Consider the following 23012-nt stretch of genomic DNA (forward strand, 5'->3'; position numbering starts at 1 on the left):
TATGATTTCTAGTTGTGAATTTATTTTAGCATTTTGTTCCTGTATTATTTTCTTGAATTCTCCCATTTTTTGTCTGTATTTTCCATGAATGTGTGTCTGCCTTTTCCATGAATTCGTCTATTTTTTCCTCATTTTTGTATTTTTTTTGCTTCAACTCTTGGATAATTCTGAATATCAGAGATCTGAATTCCCTATCAGTTAGGCCTAGTGCCTTTTCTTCTATGGGAAGGTCATCTGGTGTTGTATTTTAGAAGCCTACTGGAACCATCCTGTCTTGTTTTTGTAAATGTTTTAATATTGTCTGCTGTCTTTGGGGCATTCAGTGGTTATTTTCCTTGTTTATTGATCATAGGTTTGTTTGTTTCATCCTGATTTTTTTGTTCTATTTGTTTATGTCTAAGCAGGCGGGCGGTTCGTTCATTGTTGCTTGCTCGTCTATGGACATGATACTTTTCACCTCCTTCTCCAATGGGCAAAGTCAGTCACTCAGGTATGGTACAGCAGGGCAGGTTCAACTGAAGGGGAGTTGCTGGGATAGGTGTTTTGTGGCAAGTACCAGGGCTGACAGTGCAGACCGGGAATCAGTGCAGGGAAGGTTCCAGTAGGCCGTGCCTGTGTTACTTGGAAGTTTGATGTTCAGCACATGGTGCAGGTAAGCAGGAAGGAGGGGGTAGATTGTGATGTGTGGAGCTAAGATGGGTATGGGAAAGATGAGAGAGAGGAGAGAGGAACAGGAACCAAAGACATACACACAAAGAAAAAAGAGTGCTAAGGGAGGTTGCTATTGGAGTGGAGAGATGAGAGACTGAGAAATGGGGAAAAACAAAAATGAAAAAAATGAATAAATCGAGAAACTGGAAATGAAGAAAGACAAAAAGTGAATAAGAGAGAGAAGAAAACTAAACAAAGACATGAAAAAAACCTAAAAACAATTAAAAAAAACGAGAAAAAAGAAATGCCCCCAGGGATGTCCCTGTGCATCTGCGCAGAGTAAGGGACTAGCTTCCAAGCCATGCAGTACTGCTCAGCTAGAAGGGGCTCCCAAGATGAGAAAAGAAAAAGAAAACAAACAAACAAAAATAAAAACAGATGAAATCAGAGCAAACAAACAAAAAAGCTGGGGGTCCCACCAGTGTGACAGCACAGGTCGGGAAGCAGTTCACAGTTGAGCCATGTTTTGCAGCCTTTTAGGAAGAAGCAAAGACGGCGCATGGAGCCAGGTATTTGAGAGAAGATAGGGGGAGGTGGTGAGAGGTAAGGAAGAAATCTAAAGAGGTGGTAAAAAGCAATACCAGCAGCCATCAAATGGCACTCAGGGAGCTTGCCAGTGCAGGTGGGTGGAATCCAAGCGGCACTGGGGAGAAGCTCGTGCTTCCCAGCGAATAGACAGTGGCTGCAGGAAGCAGAGGAGGCAAAATGGGGGTGAAGAAGGGTGGGGGGTGGGAAAGCCTATATTGTGGGTTACTGGTTGTTCTGTCTCCTGCTGGAAACTCCGTGAAGCTGCTTTCTCGTACCTCCTGTTCGCTGATCTCTAATAGGAGTCCAAGATGGTGGATCTGTGCTGCGGTAGCTGATAGGGGACCTCTGCATGTATCTCTCCTAGCAATCTGTTCTTGGTCAGTTTCTTATTCCATTCAGTGCTTGGCTGAGTTCTTTATCTCTTCATTTGATGCTCAGGGTTTCAGGATTGACGTGTGACTCTGTTTGACTTAGTTTTTCTGATCTTTGCTGCGAAGGGATGGCATGGTGCTTCTGACTATAGCACCACTTTGCCTCTTTTGGTGAAGTCTTTTGATAAGCATAGTTCTATGATATTTTATCACATGTAGATTTCTGTAACCACAATAGTTCTGTAATCAAGGCACAGAACTATTCCACTAATGCAAAGATCTCCCCCATACTACCCTTCATAGTCACACTCATTCCTTCTTTCCTCCCCCACAATCCTTAACCCTTGGCAGCCACTCAATCACCGTAATGTAGTCATTTTGAGAACATTATATAAATGAAATCTTACAGTATGTCACCTTTTGAGATTTGCTTTTTTTTTTTTTACTTAGCCTAATGTTCTTTGAAGTCTATCCAGATTGTTGTGTTGAATGATTGTTTGTTCCTTTCTACAAGAAGTCCATGGATTACAAATGACTGTTGCTCCTAAGTCTGTCTTTAAGTTGAATTTGTACGTAAGTTAAAATCGGTATGGTTCATATCTCATGTCAGTTTGTCAAGTGTCTGTCTTAGTAGATAGTATATAGTGCACCTTCTATGCATAAAAGACATTAAAGAAACATTTCCAAATATACTAAAATATCTTTAACATAATAATACAGTAATAATAATAATGTTTTGATGCACTTTGAAAAGTAGCACCCCTTTGTTATTACAAACCATTGTATATATCTAGAATTTTTAATATAATAAGCTTTACAGGGGCTGGTTCATAACCACAGGTTGTATATAAGTTGTCGTTCATAACCCAGGGACTGCCTGTATTTTTGAGTAGGATTCCATGGTATAGATACATCATAGTATGTTTAACTATTCTCTATTAAAGAATATTTTGGTTGCTTCCACTTTTAGATTATTAAAAATAAAGCTGCTATGAACATGAATCTACAGGTTTTTGTACGGACATAAATTTTTATTCCCCTAGGATAAGTTTCCAGGAGTGAGATTACTGGGTTGTATGATGAGTGTATGTTTAGTTTTTTTAAGAAATCACCAAAGTATTCTCCAGAGTGATATCATTTTACATTCCCGCTAGCAATATATGAGGGATCCAGTGTCTCTGCATCTCACTAGTGTTTTGTATTGCCATCATTTAAAATTTTTTTAGCTCTTCTAGTAAATGTACGGTGATAACTCCTCATAATCTTAATTTGCATTGACCTAATGACTCATGATGTTGAATATCTTTTCATATGTTTATTTGCTTTCTGTATATCCTCTTCAGTGAAATGTTTCATCGTGTCTTTTGCCTATTTTCTAATTGGATTATTTGGTTTTGATTTTTAAGTTTTCAAAATCTTTATAAATTCTAGATCTTTGTCCGTTGTCAGCTATGTGGTTTGCAAATATTTTTTTCCCAGTCTATTGTTATTTTTCCATCATCTTAGGAAGGTCATTCACAAAACAAAATTTTATATTTTGATAAAGTCTAATTTACTGATTTTTCTTTTAAGGACTGTGCTTTTTGTGGCATGTCTAAAAGTGCTTCACCAAGACGTGTTGTTGCTAGCTACTGTTGAGTGGCCCCCTGATTTATGGTGACCCCATGCACAACGGAATGAAACACTGCTGGTCTTGTGCCATCCCATGATTGATTGCAGACCAGACCATTGTAATCTATAGGATTTTTATTGTCTAATTAGATCACCAGGTCTTTCTCCCTAGTTCTTCTTAGTCTGGAAGCTCCACTGAAACACGTTCAACATCACAGCAACACCCAAGCCTTTACTGTTAGACAGGTGGTAGCTGTGCACAAGGTGCGTTGGCCAGAAATCGAACCCTAGCATCTCACATAGAAGGCAAGAATTCTGCCACTGATCCACCACTGCCCTTGCTCCAAGCCTCAGATCCTACAAATTTTTTTCCAAAAATTTTATAATCTTATATTTTGCATTTAAATATATGATTTTTCTTAAGTCAATTTTTATATAAAGTGTGGGTGTGGTTCAATGTTCATTTTTTTGCCTGTGGACATTCCGCTCTTCCAGCACCATTTATTGAAAAGAACAACATTCCTCCATTGAATTGCTTTTACACCTTTGTCAAAAATCGTTTGTCCTTACTTGGTTGTTCTGTTTCTGGGTTCTCTATTCTGTTTCATTGATCTATCTCCTATCCCTACACCAATATTGATAGGAATTACATTAAACTTATATATTGATTTTGGGGGATTTATGTCTTTTACTATGTTGAATCTTCCAATCCATGCACACAATGTGCTTCTCCATTTATTTAGCTTTTCTTTGATTTCTTTCATAAGCATTCGATAGTTTTCAGCATGTAAGTCTTGTACATGTTGTTTGATTTATACCTAAGTATTTCATTTTCTTCAGTGCTTGTAAGTGGTATTGAATTTCTGATTTTGGTTTCCATGATTATGACTAGCATATAAATACACAATCTGGTTTTGTATGTAGATCTTGTTACCTGAGGCCTTGCTGAACTCACTTGGAGTTTCTTTTTTGTTTTTTTTTTAATCAATTCTTTGGAATTTTCTATGTATAGCATCATGTCATCTGCAAATAAAGACAGTTTTATTTCTTATTTTCCAATCTTTTAAAAATGTTTTACTTATTTTATTTTATTTATTTATTTCCTTGTATTTATTTTTCCATTATTTCTTTTTCTTGTCTTACTATGCTGACTAGGACTCCCTGCACTATATTGAATAACGATGCAGACATCTTTGCCTTATTCCCAGTCTTAGGAGGAAAGCATTCAGCGTTTCACCATTATGTTATTATGTTAGCTGTAAGTATTTAATACTTGCTCTTTAAGACATTGAATAAGTTTCCCTTTATGCCTAGTTTTCTGAGAGTTTTTATCATGAGTAAGTGTTGAATTTGTTCAAATGGTTTTTCTGAGGAGATGAATATGATCATGTAATTTTTCTTCTTCTTTGTTGTTGTTAGGTGCCTTTGAGTCAGTTCCAACTCATAACAATGCTACACACAACAACGAAATGCTTCCTGGTCCTGTGCCATCCTCACAATCCTTGCTATGTTTGTGCCCATTGTTGCAGCCACTGTGTCAGTCCGTTTCATTGAGGGTCTTCCTCTTTTTCACTGACCCTCTACTTTTCCAAGCATGATGTCCTTCTCCAGGAACTGGCCCCTTCTGATGACATGTCAAACAGTGAGATGAAGTCTTGTTCTCCTCCCTTCTAAGGAACATTCTGGCTGTTCTTCTTCCAAGACAGATTTCTTCATTCTTTTGGCAGTCCATGGTATAGTCAATATTTTTCACTACCACCATAATTCAAATGCATTAATTCTTACTTGGTCTTCCTTAGTCATTGTCCAGCTTTCACATGGAAATGAGTCGATTGAAAGGAGCGACGCTTGGGAGAGACACCCCTTAGTCCTTAAAGTGACATCTTTGCTTTTTTAACACTTTAAAGAGGTCTTTTGCAGAAGATTTGCCCGATGTAATACATCATTTGATTTCTTGATTGATGCTTCCATGGGTGTTGATTGCGGATCCAAGTAAAATGAAATCCTTGATAATTTCAATATTTTCTCCATTTGTCATGATGTTGCTTATTGGTCCACTTGTGAGGATTTTTGTCTTCTTTATGTTGAGGTGTAATCCATACTGAAGGCTGTAGTCTTTGATCTTCATCAGTATTTGCTATTCTCTTCACTTTTCAGCAAGCAAGGTTGTATCCATCTGCCTATTGCAGGTTGTTAATGAATCTTCCTCAAATCCTGATGCTACATTCTTTTTCATATAGTCCAGCTTCTCAGATTATATGCTCAGCATACAGATTGAATAAGTATGGTGAATGGATGCAATCTTGATGCACGCTTTTTCTGATTTTAAACCACGCAATATCCCCTTGTTCTGTTTGAACAACTGTCCCTTGGTCTATGTACAGGTTCTGCATGATCACACTGAAGTGTTCTGGAATTCCCATTCTTTGCAGTGTTATCCATAATTTGTTAAGATTTTTTTGGATTGAATTGTGTACCCCCAAAATGTGTGTCAACTTGGCTAGGCCATAATTCCCAGCATTGTGTGATTGTCCACCATTTTGTCATCTGGTATTATTTTCCTATGTGTTGTAAATCCTACCTCTATGACGTTAACGAGGCAGGATTAGAGACAATTATGTTAATGAGGCAGGACTCAATCACAAGATTAGGTTGTATCTTGAGTCAATCTCTTTTGAGATATAAAAGAGAGAAACAAGCAGAGAGACAGGGGGACCTCATACCACCAAGTTCCAGGAGTAGAGTGTGTCACTTGGACTCAGGGTCTCTGCATCAGGAAGCTCCTAGACCAGGGAAGATTGATGACAAGGACCTTCCTGCAGAGCCAACAGGGAGAGAAAGCCTTCCCCTGATGCTGGTACCCTCAATTCAGACTTCTAGCCTACTAAACTGTGACAGAATAAACTTCTGTTTGTTAAAGTCATCCACTTGTGCTATTTCTGTTATAGCAGCACTAGATAATTAAGACATGATCCACGCAGTCAAATGCTTTTGCATAGTCAATAAAACACAGGTAAATATCTTTCTGGTAGTCTCTGCTTTCAGCCAAGGTCCATCTGACATCAGCGATGATATCTCTCTTTCCATGTCCTCTTCTGAATCCAGTTTGAATTTCTGACAGTTTGGCATCAATGTACTGCTGCAACTGTTTTTGGATTTTCTTAAGCAAAATTATACTTGCATGTGATATTAATAATATCATTTGAGAGTTTCTGCATTATGTTGGATCACCTTTCTTTGGAATGCGCACATATATGGATCTCTTCCAGTCGGTTGACCATGTAGTTTTCTTCCAAATTTCTTGGCAGAGACGAGTGAGCGCTTCCAGCATTCCGTGTTTGTTGAAACATCTCAGTTGGTATTCCATCAGTTCCTGGAGGCTTGTTGTTTCCTATGCCTTTAGTGTAACTTGGAGTTTTCCTTCAGTACCATCAGTTCTTAATCATATACTACCTCCTGAAATGGTTGATTGTCAACCAATTCTTTTTGGTACAGTGACTCTGTGTATCCCTTCCATCTGCTCTGATGCTTAATCCATCATTCAAATTTTCCTCTTTAGTCTGGTAATATAATAGATTACATAGATTGTTTTTTGAATCTTCAGCCAGCCTTAACTTCCTGGAATAAAACCCACTTGTTCATGATGGATAATTATTTTTACATATTGCTGAGTCCTATTTCATTAAGAATTCTCACATCTACATTCATGAGGAATTTTGGTTGTAGTTTTCTTTTTTCCTACTGTCCTAGTTGTTTTGTTAGCAGGGTAATATTGGCCCCATAAGATGAGTTGGGAAGTGTTCCCACATCTTCTATTTTCTAGAAGATTGTTTAGAACTGATGTTAATTACTCTTTTTTTTAAATTTTAGTGTGCTTTTGGTGAAAGTTTAACTCTCAAGTTTGTTTCTCATTCAAAAATTTATACACATATTGTTTTGTGTCATTGGTTGCAACCCCCTCAATATGACAGCATTCTCCTTCTTTCCATTCCCAGTTATCAGTGTCCATTCATCCAGTTCCTGTCCCTTCTTGCCTTCTCGTTTTGCTTTTGGGCAGAAGTAGCCACTATGGTGTTGTATATTTGATTGAACTAAGAAGCACATTCCTCACGTGTGTTATTGTTTGTTTTATAGGCCTGTCTAATCTTTGTCTGGAAAGTGGGCTTCAGAAGTGGTTTCAGTTCTGAGTTAGTAGAGTCTGGGGTCACAGTCTCAGGGATTCCTCCAGTTCCTCCAGCCAGACCAGTAAGTCTGATCTTTTTGTGAATTTGAGTTTTGTTCTACGTTTTTCTCTTGCTCTCTCCAGAACTCTCTGTTGTAATCCCTGTCAGAACGGTTGGTGGTATTCTTTAAATGTTTGGTAGACTTCTCCAGTGAAACAATCTGAACCTGGAGAGTTCTTTTTCAGGAGTATTTAAATCACTAATTAAATTTCTTTAATAGTTGTAGAACTATTCAATGATCTATTTTATATTAGGTGAGTTGTGGTAGTTTTTCTGTTTTCAATTTCATTGGTATCTGCTGCTATCTTTGATTTTTTTCATCTGCTTGATTTGGATTTATTTTGCTCTTATTTTTCTAGTTTGAGGTGGGAACTTAGATGACTGATTTTAGACTTTTCCTCTTTCTATTATAAGTATTCTTTGCTATACATTTCCCTGTCAACACTGCTTTAGCTGAGTCCCACAAATTTTGATATGTTGTACTTTCATTATTATCCAGTTCAATTTACTTTTTTTTTAAATTTACCTTGAGACTTCCTCTTTGACCCATGAATTATTTGATGTTGTTGTTTAGTTATTTGGAGATCTTCCTGTTACCTTTGTGTTATTGACTTCTAGTTTAATTTTATTGTGACCAGAGAACACCCTCTGTCTCATTTCTTTTAAATTTCTTGAGGTTTGCTTTTTTTTCATTGTTGTTTTTTCCTTCCTGATATTCTAAGATTGCTGCTTTTATAGTTTTCTTGTTGTTTAAAGAACTTCCTTTAGCCATTCTTTTAGAGTAGATCTGCTGGCAATAAATTTTCATAGTTTTTTGTTATCTGAAAATGTCTTTATTTCCCTTTCTTTCCAAATGGACAATTTTGCTGAACATAGAGTTAGGAGTTGACAGTTTTTTGTTTTTGTTTTTTCTTTCAGAACTTGAAAAAATGTTTTGTCGTTTCCCTTAGGCTTCCCTGGTTTCCATTGTCATTAAAATTATTTTTCCTCTATAGATAAGGTGTTGTATCTCTCTTGCTTTTGATTTTTCTTTGTTTTCAGTTTTCAGAATTTTGGTTATGATGTATCTTAGAATGGATTTCTTTGGGTTTATATTTTTGGGGGTTTGCTCAGCTTCTTGAATCTGTAGGTTTATGTCTTTTTCCAAATATGAGAAATCTTTAGCCATGATTTCTTCAAATGCATTTTCAGCCCCACTCTCTTTTTTTTTTCCTTCTGGGACTTTGAAGACACAAGTTCTATAGCTTTTGTTATAGTCCCACAGATCCTTAAGTTATTGTTTTTTTTTTTTTTTTTTTCCTAGCCTATTTGCTCTCTGTTGTTCAGAGTGGGTAATTTCTATTGTTATAGCTTCAAGTTCACTGATTCCTTGCACTGTTCCCTCCACTTTTCTGTTGAGTCCATCCATTTAGTTTTTTCATTTGTTTCTGGTTATTGTATTTTTTAATTCTAGAATTTCCATTTGGTTCTTGTCCATATCTTTTATTCCTTTGCTAGATTTTCTACTTTATCATTAGTTTCAAGCAAGTTCCTACTTGGTCGTTAAGCATTTTTATGATGGTTACTTTAAAATCTTTGTCTAATAATGCTAATATTTTTGTCATCTGATTAGTGTTGGCATTGGCTGATTGTCTTTTTTATTGTTGTACTTTAAGTGAAAGTTTACAATTCAAGTTAGTCTCTCATACAAAAATTTATATATACATTGTTATGTGACCCTAATTGCTTTCTCTACACTGTGACAGCACACTCCTCCTTTCCACCCCTGATTTCCCATGTCCATTCAACCAGCTCCTGACCCTCTCTGCCTTCTCATCTCACCTCCAGACAGGTGCTGCCCATTTAGTCTCATGTATCTACTTGAGCTAAGAGGCCCACTTTTTACGAGTATCATTTTATGTTCTGTAGTTCAGTTTAATCTTTGAAGAGTTGACCTTGGGAATGGTTTTAGTTCTGGGTTGACCAAGAGTCCAGAGGCGATGCTTTCTGGGGACCCTCCAGTCTCAGTCAGACCATTAAGTCTGGTCTTTTTTACTAGAATTTGTGTTCTGCACCCTACTTTTCTCATGCTCCATCAGGGACTCTCTGTTGTGTTCCCTGTCAGGGCAGTCATTGGTGGTAGCCAGACACCATCTAGTTCTTCCAGTCTCAGGCTGATGCAGTCTCTGGTTTATGTGGCCCTTTCTGTCTCTTGGGCTAATACTTTCCTTGTGACTTTGGTGTTCTTCATTCTCCTTTACCCCAAGTAAGTTGGGAGACTGATTGTCTTTTCCTATTTGTGATATTTTCCTGGTTTTGAGTACAACAATTATTTCTTTAATTTTATTTTTGATGAAAATACACACAGCAAGACATACACATATTCAACAATTTTTATGTATATAGTTCATTGACAATAATTACATACATCACATTTTGTCAACACTCTTCCTATCTATGCCCATATTGTTTCACTACCCTTAACCTAGATTCTCTGCCCCTTAAAGTTCTCATCTGTGTTTTAGAGTTACTGTTGTCCATTTTAGGAACCCTGGTAGCACAGTAGTTAAAGCACTTGGCTGCTAACCAAAAGGTCAGTGGTTCAAACCCACCAGCTGCTCCACAGGAAAAAGATGTGGCAGTCTGCTTCTGTAAAGATTTACAGCCTTGGAAACCCTGTGGGGCAGTTCTACTCTGTTCTATAGGGTTGCTATGAGTCAGAATCAACTTGACGGCAGTGAGTTTGGTTATTTTGTTTGTTTGGTTGTCCATTTAATCTCATATAGATTTCTTTAAAAGAATGAATGTTCAAGGTGAACATTCTTTATTAATGAATTAAATGTTTGTTTAGTCTAAAGACGACTTCATGAGATAGTTTCAGTTCAAAGCTTAAAATTTGTTTCCAGATGATAGATTCAGGGATTCCGCCAGTCTGTCCAGTCTTACTGTTCCTCCACTAAGTCTGATTTCCAATAAGAAGTTGAAGTTCTATTCCACATTTTTTCCTCCTTTTGATCAAGATCCGAGTATTGGGTCCTTGATTAAAACATTCAGTAATGGTAGCTTGACACCATCAGTTTCTTCTGGTCTCATGACAAATGAGATAGTAGCTCATGAAAGCAATTAGGCCTGCAGTCCATTTCCTTCTCTGATTCCTGGGTCTCCTTCTTCCTTTTTTGCACCAGGTGAATAGAGACCAATTGTTGTATCTTGGGTGGCTGCCTGCAAGGTTTTAAGACCCTGGGCACTACTTGCTGATCCAAGAGGTAGAGGAAAAACTGTGAAAATGATATTAGGCCAAATTACTGGACAGGCCCACGATTCCTTTGAATCAAGGAAACTATTCCAATGAGGAGTTTATTTGTAATTACTTAGTATCAACAGCTGCAGGCTTGACAATTGATTCTTGATTCTGTCTTGGATGTTTTAGGCATTATGTTATGAGACTCTGAATCTTATTTAAATCTGTGTTTCATCAGGTCTCCTCTGACACTGCCCTGCTGAGGGAAAGGGTTTTACATTTCATTATAGCCTGGTGGGGGTGAAAGGACAGGTTCCCTACTAAGCTTTGTTTGACACTATTCAGTGAAAGGGCTCTTGTGTTACTGCTCCCCACTTGGCCTCCACTGACTCCTTGAGGGTAAGCAGCCTCATTACAGCTGGGTGAATGGTGGTGACAGTTCCAACTTTCCACTTGGACTCCACTGATATGTGATTTACTCATCTGATCTCTGTGGTTTTGGGGAGAAGGCAGGAGGTCCTTAGTAAAAGTATGAAATTGTTACTTTTATAAATGCTCACACACAACCTGCTTCCTTCCTCTCCTTCTTGAAGTTCGTTTTAGTCCTGAAAGTCCTACTTTTTTTTCCCCTGACCACTTTAAAACACACTATTTGAATGGGATAGTAGATGATTGTACTTTGGTGTGAATTTAGTTGCATTTTGAAGTAATCTCTCATGCCAGAAGAAAAAGATCACTTCTATTATTGGAAGAATTTCAGGCCCCATATTTATTGGGGCTGTTTCATTCTCTGAATCTTAAAATCACTGTACAGCAAGCATCTTTCACATATACTCAATTAACCTGTTAACATATTGCTGTTTATGATATAAAATGACTGACTGATCTGTTTGATATAGGTATAGCACATGTGGCTTTACTTACTAAAGTGGATAACTGGGATGAAATTCTGCAAGATGACTTTCTAAACATGAATAGATCTATGACTTACGAAAGCCAGGTAAAGAATGTTAATTGTAATCAGATATTATTGTAATAGTGTCACAATCATACTATATGTGTATACACACACAGCATATTCACAGGTGAGTGAAGAACTCTATCAATGGCCTAGTAAATTCAAGTTTGTCCCCTGCTTTAGAACTATAATGATCTGAGTTATATTCTGAAGAGAATTTCTTAAGCTGTTGCATTTTTAGTTTCTTTCTTGAATTATATTTAAATTCAGTAAAATTTCAAATATAGGATTTATGGTTATTAAATGTATTTTTCCACAGATAATGCATGTCAGCAAAATGCTAAACATCCCTATTTCTAATATCTTGATGGTTGGAAATTATGCCTCAGAGTGTGAGCTGAACCCCTTAAAGGATGTTTTGATCCTTTCTGTGCTGAGGCAGATGTTGAGGGCCACAGATGACTTCTTAGAGGATTTGCCTCTTGAGTAAACAGGTAATATGTTCCCTTTCTGCTCCTCTCATGAAACACTGGTGCCTTTTGAGAAACTCTAAGCTGTACCTTAGTTGGATAGTTGGGGCCCATTTCCCTGACTTATTCCTGTCAGCCAGGATACATGCTTGGTTTCTACTCTCATTTCTTTCGTTTTCAGATGAAATTGCTGGAATATTACAGCTCTGCATGTGACATTAGCTGCCTGATGCTGACACTTGGCCCAAGCCTGCTTTGGCATGCCCCAGTTAGAATCAATCTCTTCTGACAGCCTCCCTCAGACTCCTCCCTTAGACTCTACTTTTGCCTTCTGTCCCTGACAACATCTGACTGATGGCTTCTCCAAAGATCAGCCATATCTCAAGCCCAAAGGCAAGCCCTGAGAAGTAGTGGGTCAAAATATGCCCTACTACAAACTTCCCTCCACATTTTTGCACGATTTACAACTTAGTTTATGTGACACCTTTCTAAACCTCCTTCCCCAGGCAAAATAAATTGTCGCCTTACTTCTTCTATAGCACTTTATATAAAACTCTATGGGAATGCTAGTAATGCTGAATAATGATTATTCTATGTTTATATAAATATCTGTTTTCCTAGATATGTTATGATTTCTTTGAGAAACAGGATTTGGATTTTACTTATCTTTGTATTCATAGGGTGAATACACAGTGACTAGCAGGGAGCAAGAATATCTCCATTACTTCTTCACCTACCTCCTCATAGTGGTACCATGTACTTTAACTTTTTCTCCTTTTAGAAGTGAAAACTGTGAGGGGATGAAATGCAGGAGAGGAGAAATGGAACTAAAGGAGAGATAGTTTTTCATTTATCTCTGGTTGAAAATATGAATTAAAGTTAATTAAATGAGAAAAAAAATTTTTTAAGAACTCACATTTTATTTCTGTGGAAAAAAATAAAGTTTCTTCCTGTAATAAACTCATGTCTGATTTTCATTAATTGAATTCTTAGTCATGTCTCCAAAGTAGAGTGACCAAATATTATTATTTTATACTAGTACATGTCCATAAGAAGGTTGTCTTATACAAGCACCCCCAAAGGATTCTGATCCTCTGAGCAGTTGTAGAAGTGAATACTATCAGTAAGAAAAAAAATTCCAGAAGATAGTTTACAGTTCTTGCTTCTTTTTTTTTTTTTGCCTAAAGCTTTCTTAACTGCTTTCCCTAAATTTCTTGTCTGTTTTAAAAAAAAATGTGTTTAAGTTTCATTTATTTATATTCTAGCAGTCTAATTTACTTTTTAAAATTGTTGTAAAAAAATATATATATAACACAACATTTGCCAGTTCAACATTTTGCAGGTGTACAATTTGTTGATATCTGTTATATTAATCATGTTGTGCAACCATCACTCATAACCATTGCCAAATTTCCCATCACCATGAATAGAAACTCACCGCTTTCTAAACAACGATTCTCCCTTTATGCCTCTATCCTACCCCTGTTTATTAGTAACTGCTAATAAACTTTGGTCTCTCTACATTTGCCTATTCTTGTTATTACATGTCAGTGAGATCATACAATATTTGTCCTTTTGTAATTGCCTTATTTCACTCGGCATAATATGTTCAAGGTTCATCCAAGTTGTAGCATGTATCAGGACTTCATTTCTCTTTATGACTAGTTAGTATTCTATTGTATGTATGTACCACATTTTGTTTATACATTCATCCATTGATGGACATTTAGGTTGTTTTTATCTTTTGGGTATTGTGAATAGTGCTGCAAAAAATAATTTACTTTTAATCAGAATTATTCTCTTATTTTGAGAAGACCTGGGTATTAAAAACAACTGAAAAACAAAACCCATTGCCGTTTTGTCAGTTCTGATTCATGGTGACTCCTTGTGTTACAGTGCAGAACTGCTCCGTAGGGTTTTGTTGGCTGTAATCTTTACAGAAGCAGTTGCCAGGCCTTGCCCCACTGGGGGGATTTGAACCACCAACCTTTAGGCTAGTAGTCAAGCACAAAACATTTTCAACATTCAGATAATTCCTTAGAGTTAGTGTTGGAAAATGGAACATTTCAAGCACAGCTGCAAGTGAATCTGTGATCAAACGACTGACTATTCAAGAAGGTATGAATCAATCAAACAGATGGGGTCTTTAAAAAGATCTAAGAATGGGATGGTCCTGGAAATTGAGAAGTAGAGTCAGAATTACACATTATGAAGCAAAGTAGAGTGGTAATAGAGTAGCTATGATACTGATGCAGGAAGAAGCAAGTCACAAAAGTAAGGTATGTTTGTCTCTATGTAATCCAGAGAAAAAATAAGTCACAGCTATTGTTGGTAGAGAGAGACTGAAGGTGACTGAAGACTCACCATTTCCCTTATCAACTATAACATCGTAACTCATCTGTTCCCATAGTAAAGCCAGCAAAAATCTGGGCAGAAGAAGCGTTTGCTAGATGAAAAATTAGACTCTTTATTCTATTTGGAGGAATGTCATGGAGTGCCCTCATGAAGGAGATGGATGCCCTAAACAGAAGAGGGAAAATGGGGAGATCAAGAGAAATAAGTAACAAGGCAATGTTCATGGGAACCAACATCCTTTGAAAGTACGAATGTTGAGACCACGCTCCTTTTCTTGTGCTAAAAAAGACAGTATTAGCTAAATGATATCGTACCTCCTGATCCTCTAGTGCTATACTGCTTTGAGAACACTTAAATATTTACTGAGGTTAAATGTATATTTGGAATTCATGTTGGAAAAGATTGGTGAAGGGGGGCTCAGAAAGGAGGAAGGAAGGGCTTATCTGGGAGGATGCCTTCCCAGACTGTGGATTCCTTTGATCTTTCTCCACCACACTGAGGGGTAGTAGAATTTATCAATTTGCCATATGGGTTATATTTTAGAGGGCATCCACAAGCTTTGAAACTTTACATAATTTACAATTGAGCTAGGTATATAATCCAGCCAAAGTCAGTTAACTTTTAGCAAAATAGTGCGAGGGGACATAAAGAATGAAGCATGATTTTAATGGGAGGTAGAACATCATCCTAAAGTGAAAATGATGTTCTGGATACAGTTTAAGCATTGATGCTAAAGCCTTTGGAGGGGAGGTTGTTGCATTAGAAAGTGACTATTTTTCTGATAGACATTTGTAACATTGTGCAAACTCACCCAGCATCCACCTTAAAAATATCAATAGATGGAGGTTTTGGTGGGTGATATGTAAGCCTGTGTCTTGTTCAGAAACATAATTTTAAAGATTATAACATTGCATCTTCAGAAAGATGTGGTTGCTGCTGAATGAATTCTGACTGATTGTAACCTCATATGTGCGGAGTAAGACTTCTCTGTAAAGTTTTCAAGGCTGTGACCTTTTGGAAGCAGATTGCCAGGTCTGTCTTCCAAGGTATTTCTGGGTGGGTTCAAACTGCCAACTTTTCGGGTAATAATTGAGTGCTTAACCATTTTCACCACTCAGGTAACCCCTCAGAAAGAAAGTAGGTCCATAATTAATATGACAAAATTGTTTTGGGAACCCAAATAATACTCTGGATATTCCAGAGGCCTGCAGGATGATGAGTATTCAAATATTAGGGATACATTTCAATCCCATGGTAACCACATGATGGCAAGGCTGATTAAAGTTTTCTCAGTGGCCTTAAAGCCATAATCATTTAGAAGCCTCCAAATCCCATCCCTAATGTGATAGGCACTGGATCTATTTGTGGAGGACGTTGATGGATGATTTTTGCCATCAGTCTAAGCAAGATGGAAGCTGACATGCCAGTTGCAAACCTTTGTAAAATCTTTATCTGGTGTTGGAGAAAATGCAGGCCAATAGGGCTAGCCAGACATTATAGAGTTAGGATTATAACCACTATCCAACTGCAATCCCCCTCCCTCAACACAGCACTCACAAATAGACTCAATCTATCTCAGGCTCCAGGACAAGAAGATCAGTGTCATCACATCTCCAAGTAGAGATTGCAAGAGTGGGTGTGAGGATGTGGGGATGTGGGGAAGACTGACAAACTGTACTGAATAGTGGTGTGTAAATAATTATAATTATTTTGGGTTTTGAACAACTGATTTCTTTTGCATTTTCCATGATAATGTCTGTCTGAGATTTTTAAAAATGTAAGGAAACATATATCTAAGTCTCTGAGTTCATTTGCCTTCCATTTTGGTGGTATGGTGTGGAAGTAATTCAAATGTGAATGGACTACTATAATTTAAATAAGCATACCAAGATAAGTGAGTTTATGGTACTGAGTGCATGAGATCCTGGCATGTCTGGTAGATAAGCAGTAGTTCAATTCTCAGTGTTAGATTTGATTGACAAGGACTGGAGGTGGAGGTGGCGGGGGGGGGGGTCAACAAATTCTTCTGCATGGTTGGACTCCAGAATTTTCAAATGGATACTACAGGTTGCTAGACAACCTCATAAAAACCAGTTTTTGTGCTTTTCTTTTTTTCTGCACTTATTTTTATATGGTTCTTTCCTCTATTTCCCAGAGTCAGTCACACTGTCCTCCTTAGGATTGTTTGAATCAGAGAGAGAGGAAAAGAAAAAAAAAAACAAAAAACCAAGAACAATACTCAGACTTTTTGACTTCCATAGTCATTCCTTGGGAATCATGGTCATGAAGGAATCTGAACACAGAATTTATAGAATTACTATGGAATTAAAAGGTAATAGAGGGCGAGCCATCCGTCTTTCACATTTCTGGATTGCCTACAAGACACCTATCAAGGGAAGCGGGAGGAAAGAGAAATTGGATGTAAATGATGGAAGTAAGAGAGGGGAACAGAACTGGGGGGAGGGGAAGGAAAGGAGTGCTCAGCCTAGGGAGACTTCTGAGTAACATGGGGTGGGGCCAAGACCAAGACACTACATGGAAGTCAGGCAATGTGTCCAAAGTCTTCACCCCCATTTGAGGAAGCCCTACACCTCACCTGGTGGAGTTGTTAGTTGTCAGTCTTATTGTGGCCTATGGGTCTTATGTTAATAATGGCCTGAATGTCACGTGTAGATTATCCAGCAGAAGGACTTACCTCTGTCTTGAGATAGCTGAGCCCTGTCTGAACGGTGGGATCATACCCCCTTTACACTGACGCAGGACACTCAGAATCCTCCCGACATGTAGTGTGGAGTTCTTGACCCTGAAATACCAGTGGATGAATGTAAGGGGGAGCCCCAACACAAGTGTTTTGGTGGGACTTATCACACCTGAGAGCTCATATGGAGCACTTATGGTTTCAAGAGGCTCAAGGACTGAAGATTTGGGAAGATCAATTTTTTAAAGATGTTGATTTATTTAAATGATATAATTTTATTTGGGAATACTCTGCACCATCATGAGCAGGGCATACTTAAGTTATTGGATCATTTGTGAGGAGGTAGATTTGAAACTTTGTCTTGATAAATGCCAGTTCTCCATCATCTCTTGAAAGAATATGAAGTAAGGAGAGACTACAAAATGAACTCTCCTCCCATTTCTATATCTTCTTCCATTATCATTAATGAGCTAAGGCTTCTTTATTTTGGTTCAATGGATGTACAGGGGATTTGTCAAATATTATTCTAAGATTCCCAAGGTTCTTGTTGAACTGGCATGTGTTTTTCAGTCCCATGTTAGACTCTCCTGCTTAAATCAGAGTCCTTTAGACAGTCTTCAAAATGAAAAAGAGATGATCTCCTGCTCTTTTGAGCTTGTCAGGGAGCAGTGGGACCTGACCATAAGAAGGTGTTCAAACCGTGGTTACCCTGTGCTTAACACTTGCTGATCTCCAAAAGGCTCATGTATTACCCAATGTTCTCTGCCATGGCTTTTCCAAAAACTTCCCATGTTTCTCTGCTGGGCCAACTTCAAAGCCTTCCTTACCACCGGTAGCCCTGGTAAGAGAACTCTAAGGGAAACTTCTAATACCCTCAGAAGATTGACCAAATTGACAAGGGGTTCTCTCCATTGGGCAAGAAAAGAAGGATATGGAAATGCTCACCCTGGAAGATTCATTATGGCCAGGGCAGGAGGCTGCCCTCAGCATGCTTGTGAGCAGCAGTCAGAGTGCGTAACTCAGCTTTGTGGAGACAGCTTCTTTGCAATATTACTCCTTTGTTGCAGTTGAGCTACATTCTCCACATCTAGCACTTCCCAGCATTTGCATTGTAGGGAGGTAGAACCGCCACCCAACTGTTCCTTCCTCACAGTAAGATAAGACCACCCTCCAAATTCCCACCTCCCCTAAAAGAGAGTAAGTCTTTCTGAATGTATAGATGGATGAGGCTTTGAAAGAAAGGGTTCTGTCATTTAATGCAGTAGATCACTCCCTCCTTTGCTTGGCTTCTGGGATAACTCACTCTTCTGTGCTTTCTCTACTTTTCTGGTCATGCTTTCTTAGTCTTCTTTGATAGACCCTTTTTTCATAATTATGACCTCTAAAAGTTCTAGGGTGGGGGAACAGACAGGGCTTGGCTTATAGGAATGTTCTTATTAATCAAAACTCCTTCAATTTAAATATAAATATATAAATTCAAAATAAATATATCTAAAATAATATAGGCTGACGACTCTCCAATTTAATTATCAGTTCAGACTCCTTTCCTGATCTCTGATCCCATATTCCCAACTACCTACATTATGTATTCACTTATATATTTAGTAGAAAACAGAACATTTGGTTTCCCATCAACAAAACTTATTTGAGCACACTCATCTCAATAAATAGCCCCACCATTTAACCTGTCCTTAAGGTAAAAATCCTTGGAGTAACACTAAATTATCCTCGTTCTCTCGTTTCTTCCCCACTCTATATCCTGTCCAGTAGTGAATTCTCTTGGCTTTCTTTTGTCCTCAAAAGACATCCAGAATCTGACTATTTTACTACCTCCACCACTATCACTCTAGTCTAAATCACTATCATATCTCACCTGATACTGCAATATCCTCCCAGCTGTCCTATTTTGTTGTTGTTAGGTGCCATCAAGTTGATTCTGACTCATAACTACCCCATATGACAGAGTAGAACTTCCTGAAAGGATTTTCTTCACTGTAATCTTTACGGAAGCAGATGGCCAGGTCTTTCTCCTGAGGAGTCACTGGATGGGTTTGGACCGTCAACCTTTGGTTAGCAGCTGAGGGCTTAACCATTTGTGCCACCGTGATTCCTTAGCTGTCCTTTACTCTTCCCCATATACTATTTCCCACAGAGCAGCCAGGGTGATCACTGCCATCATTTCTTCTCCAACTTTTCTCTATTCCAGCCATATTGTCTTGCTTATTTCAACCAACTTCCATCCAAGGATTTTTGTGCTTGCCCTTCTCTCTACCTAGAATGAAATTCCCCTAGATATTTTTATGACATTCTCCTTCACTCCATTCAGGTCTCTTTTCCAGTATTCATCTCATGATATAGACTTTCCCTGATCACGGAATCTAAAGTAGCAGAACTCCTTCCCTCATCACCCCTTTTGCTCTTACTCCATTTTATTTTCTTCACAGCAGTTTTCTCTAGGTGACATTTGTTTATTGCCTGCCTCCACTGAGAAAAATACGGCTTCATGAGGGCAGGACCTTTATCTGTTTTGTTGACTGCTACATCCTTATACTCCAGAACAGTGGAGGCACATAGTAGGCATTCAATAAATATTTGTTGAAAGAATGAATGAATGAACCTTAGTTTGCAACACATATAGAAGCTTAATTTATATAGTTAAAGCTAATTGAGTTAACAGGTAATGGATTTTGAAAAGGGTTTTATCTATTCAAATGGCTGGCCAGTGATCTCTTAAATGTTATTTCCTTATTTTTATTTTTGTATTATGAAATACTGTATTTGAATACATTTATGTATAATATTATCCTTAAACTGTGGCCAGGCATAGTTTAATGGTATTATAATATTACTTACAATACAAAGAAATGGGGCAATACATTGTTTGGAAAGTGTGGACTTTGTTTATTTTAAATGGCTATAGTAAGGAGTCCCTGCGTGGGGCAAATGATTAAGCACTCTGCTACCAACTGAAAGGTTGGTGGTTGAAATCCCACCCAAAGGCACCTTGGAAGAATGGCCTGGTAATCTGCTGTCAAGTTGATTTCAACTCATGGTGACCCCATGTGTGTCAGAGTAGAACTGTACTCTATAGGGTTTTCATTGCAGAAGTGGATCACCTGGATTTTCTTCTGAGACATCTCGCGGGGGGGCTCAGACCTCCAACCTTTCACTCAGTAGTTGACTATATTAACTGTTTAGACTGCCCAAGGACTCCTCTCTCTCTTTCTGTCATATATATATATATATATATATATAAAATTGTGTGTGTGTGTCCTACTGTTTTTTTTTTTTTCCTAGAGAACTCTTACTCACACAGTAAGGCATATTTTACATAAAATAAATTGCACATATTTAAAGTGTCCACCGCATGTCTGTCAGTTTGTCATACTGTGGGGGCTTCTGTGTTGCTGTGATACTGGAAGTTTTGCCACTGGTATTTAAAATATCAGCAGGGTCGCCTTTGGTGGATAGGTTTCAGCAGAACTTCCAGACTAAGGCAGATTAGGAAGAAGGACCCCCTAGTCTACTTCTGAAAAAACTGGCCAGTGAAAATCTTATGAATAGCAGCGGAACATTGTCTGATATAGTGCCAGGAGATGAGCCCCTCAGGTTGGAAGACACTCAATATACAACTGGGGGAGAGTTGCAGCCTCAAAGTAGAGTTGACCTTAATGATGTGGAAGGAATCAAGATTTTGGGACCTTCATTTGCTGATGTGGCATGACTCAAAATGAGAAGAAACAGCTGGGAATATCCATTAATAATCAGAACATGGAATGTATGTAGCATGAACTTAGGAAAATTGGAAGTCATGGAAAAAGAAATGGAAAACATAACCATCAATATTCTATGCATTAGTGAGCAGAAATGGACTGGTATTGGCCCTTTTGAATCAGACAATCATATGGTCTACTATACAGGGAATGACAAATCAAAGAGGAATGACGTCACGTTCATTGTCAAAAAGAACATTTCAAGATCTATCCTGAAGTACAGTGTTGTTGGTGATAGGATAATATCCATACGCCTACAAGGAAGACAAGTGAATACTACTATCATTCAAACTTATGCAACAACCACTAAGGCCAAAGATGAAGAAATTGAACAATTTTTATCATCTTCTGCAGTCTGAAATTGATCAAACATGCAATAAAGATGCACTGATAATTACTGGTGATTGGAATACGGAAGTTGGAAACAAAGAAGAAGGATTGGTAGTTGGAAAATATGGCCTTGGTGATAGAAATGATGCCAGAGATCACATGATAGAATTTTGCAAGACCAACAACTTCTTCATTGCAAGTAACTTTTTTCAACAACATTAACAGTGACTATACACCTGGACCTCACCAGATGGAATACATAGGAATCAAGCTGACTACATCTGTGGAAAGAGATGATGGAAAATCTCAATATCATCATTCAGAATAAGGCCAGTGATGACTGAGTTACAAAACATCAATTGCTCATATGCAAGGTCAAGTTGAAGTTGAAGAAAATTAAAACAAGTCCACAAGAGCCAAAGTAAGACCTTGAGTATATCCCACCTGAATTTAGAGACCATCTCAAGAATACATTTGACTCATTGAACACTAATGACCAAAGACCGGAAGAGTTGTGGAATGACATCAAGGACATCATACACGAAGAAAGCAAGAAGTCGTTAAAAAAACAGGAAAGACAGAAAAGACCAAAATGGATGTCAGAAGAAACTCTGAAACTAGCTCTTGAATGTCAAGTTGCTAAAGCGAAAGGAAGAAATGACGAAGCCAAAGAGCTGCACAAAAGATTACAAAGGGTGTCTCAAGAAGACAAAGTAAAGTATTATAATGAAATGTATAAAGACCTGGAGATAGAAAACCATAAGGGAGGAACACGCTCAGCATTTCTGAAGCTGAAATAACTGAAGAAATATTCAAGCCTCAAGTTGAAATATTGAAGGATTCTATGGAGGAAAATATTGAAAGATGCTGGAAGCATCAAAAGAAGATGAAAGAAATACACAGAGTCACTGTGCCAAAAGAACTGGTTGACGTTCAACCATTTCAGGTGGTATCATATGATCAGGAACCAATGGTACTGAAGGAAGAGGTCCAAGCTTAACCGAAGGCATTGGCAAAAAACAAGGTTCTAGGAATTGACGGAATACCAACTGAGATGTTTCAACAAACAGATGCACCGCTGGAAGTGTTCACTCGTCTATGCCAAGACATTTGGAAGACAGCTACCTGACCAACCAGCTAGAAGAGATCTATATTTGTGCCCATTTCAAAGAATGGTGATCCAACAGAATGTAGAAATTATCAAATATTATCATTAATATCACACACGAGTAAAATTTTTCTGAAGATCATTCAAAAGTGGTTGCAGCGGTACATCCAAAGGGAACTGCCAGAAGTTCAAGCCAGATTCAGAAGTGGACGTGGAATGAGGGATATCATTGCTGATGTCAGATGGATCCTGGCTGAAAGCAGAGACTACAAGAAAGATGTTTGTGAGTTCCGGCAAAATGGCGCTCTAGGCAGAAGCACCACGCCGTCCCTCCACAGAAAAGATCTGAAAAACTAAGCCAAACAGAGAATACAACAATCCTGAAACCCTAAAACACCAAATGAAGAGATAAAGAACTCAGCCAAGCACCAAATGGAGTGAGAAAACTGACAGAGAATGGAGAGCGAGGAGAGATTCATGCAGAGGTCTCCTACCAGCTAACGCAGCGCGGATCCACCATCTTGGACTGCTATCGCAGACCAACAAACGGGGGTACGAGAAAGCAGCCTCACGGAGTGTCCAGCGAGAGACAAAACAACCGGTAATTTGTGGTGTGCGCTTTCCCACCCTCCACCCCTCTTCGCCCCAGCTCGGCC

General features: G+C 38.2%; 1 protein-coding gene across 4 annotated transcripts in view; it reads left to right on the forward strand.

Annotated features, from left to right (window-relative positions):
* IFI44L (interferon induced protein 44 like) overlaps positions 1 to 13208 on the forward strand; it is a 47575-nt gene extending 34367 nt beyond the window's left edge. The window contains exons 7-9 of one of the 4 annotated variants that reach the window (XM_012555258.2): positions 11564 to 11664; positions 11942 to 12116; positions 12274 to 13208. In XM_012555258.2, coding sequence (XP_012410712.1) covers positions 11564 to 11664; positions 11942 to 12112 — 272 coding nt within the window. In that variant the 3' untranslated portion in view covers positions 12113 to 12116; positions 12274 to 13208. Of the gene's footprint in view, positions 1 to 4376; positions 4681 to 11563; positions 11665 to 11941; positions 12117 to 12273 lie in introns of those variants that run through there. The other 3 variants (XM_023731386.1, XR_002824099.1, XM_023731391.1) reach the window with 3 other exon arrangements.
* Positions 13209 to 23012: the final 9804 nt, after the last annotated feature.

The sequence above is a fragment of the Trichechus manatus genome, unplaced genomic scaffold (assembly GCF_000243295.1).
Source record: "Trichechus manatus latirostris isolate Lorelei unplaced genomic scaffold, TriManLat1.0 scaffold00003, whole genome shotgun sequence".
Taxonomy (NCBI): Eukaryota; Metazoa; Chordata; class Mammalia; order Sirenia; family Trichechidae; genus Trichechus; species Trichechus manatus.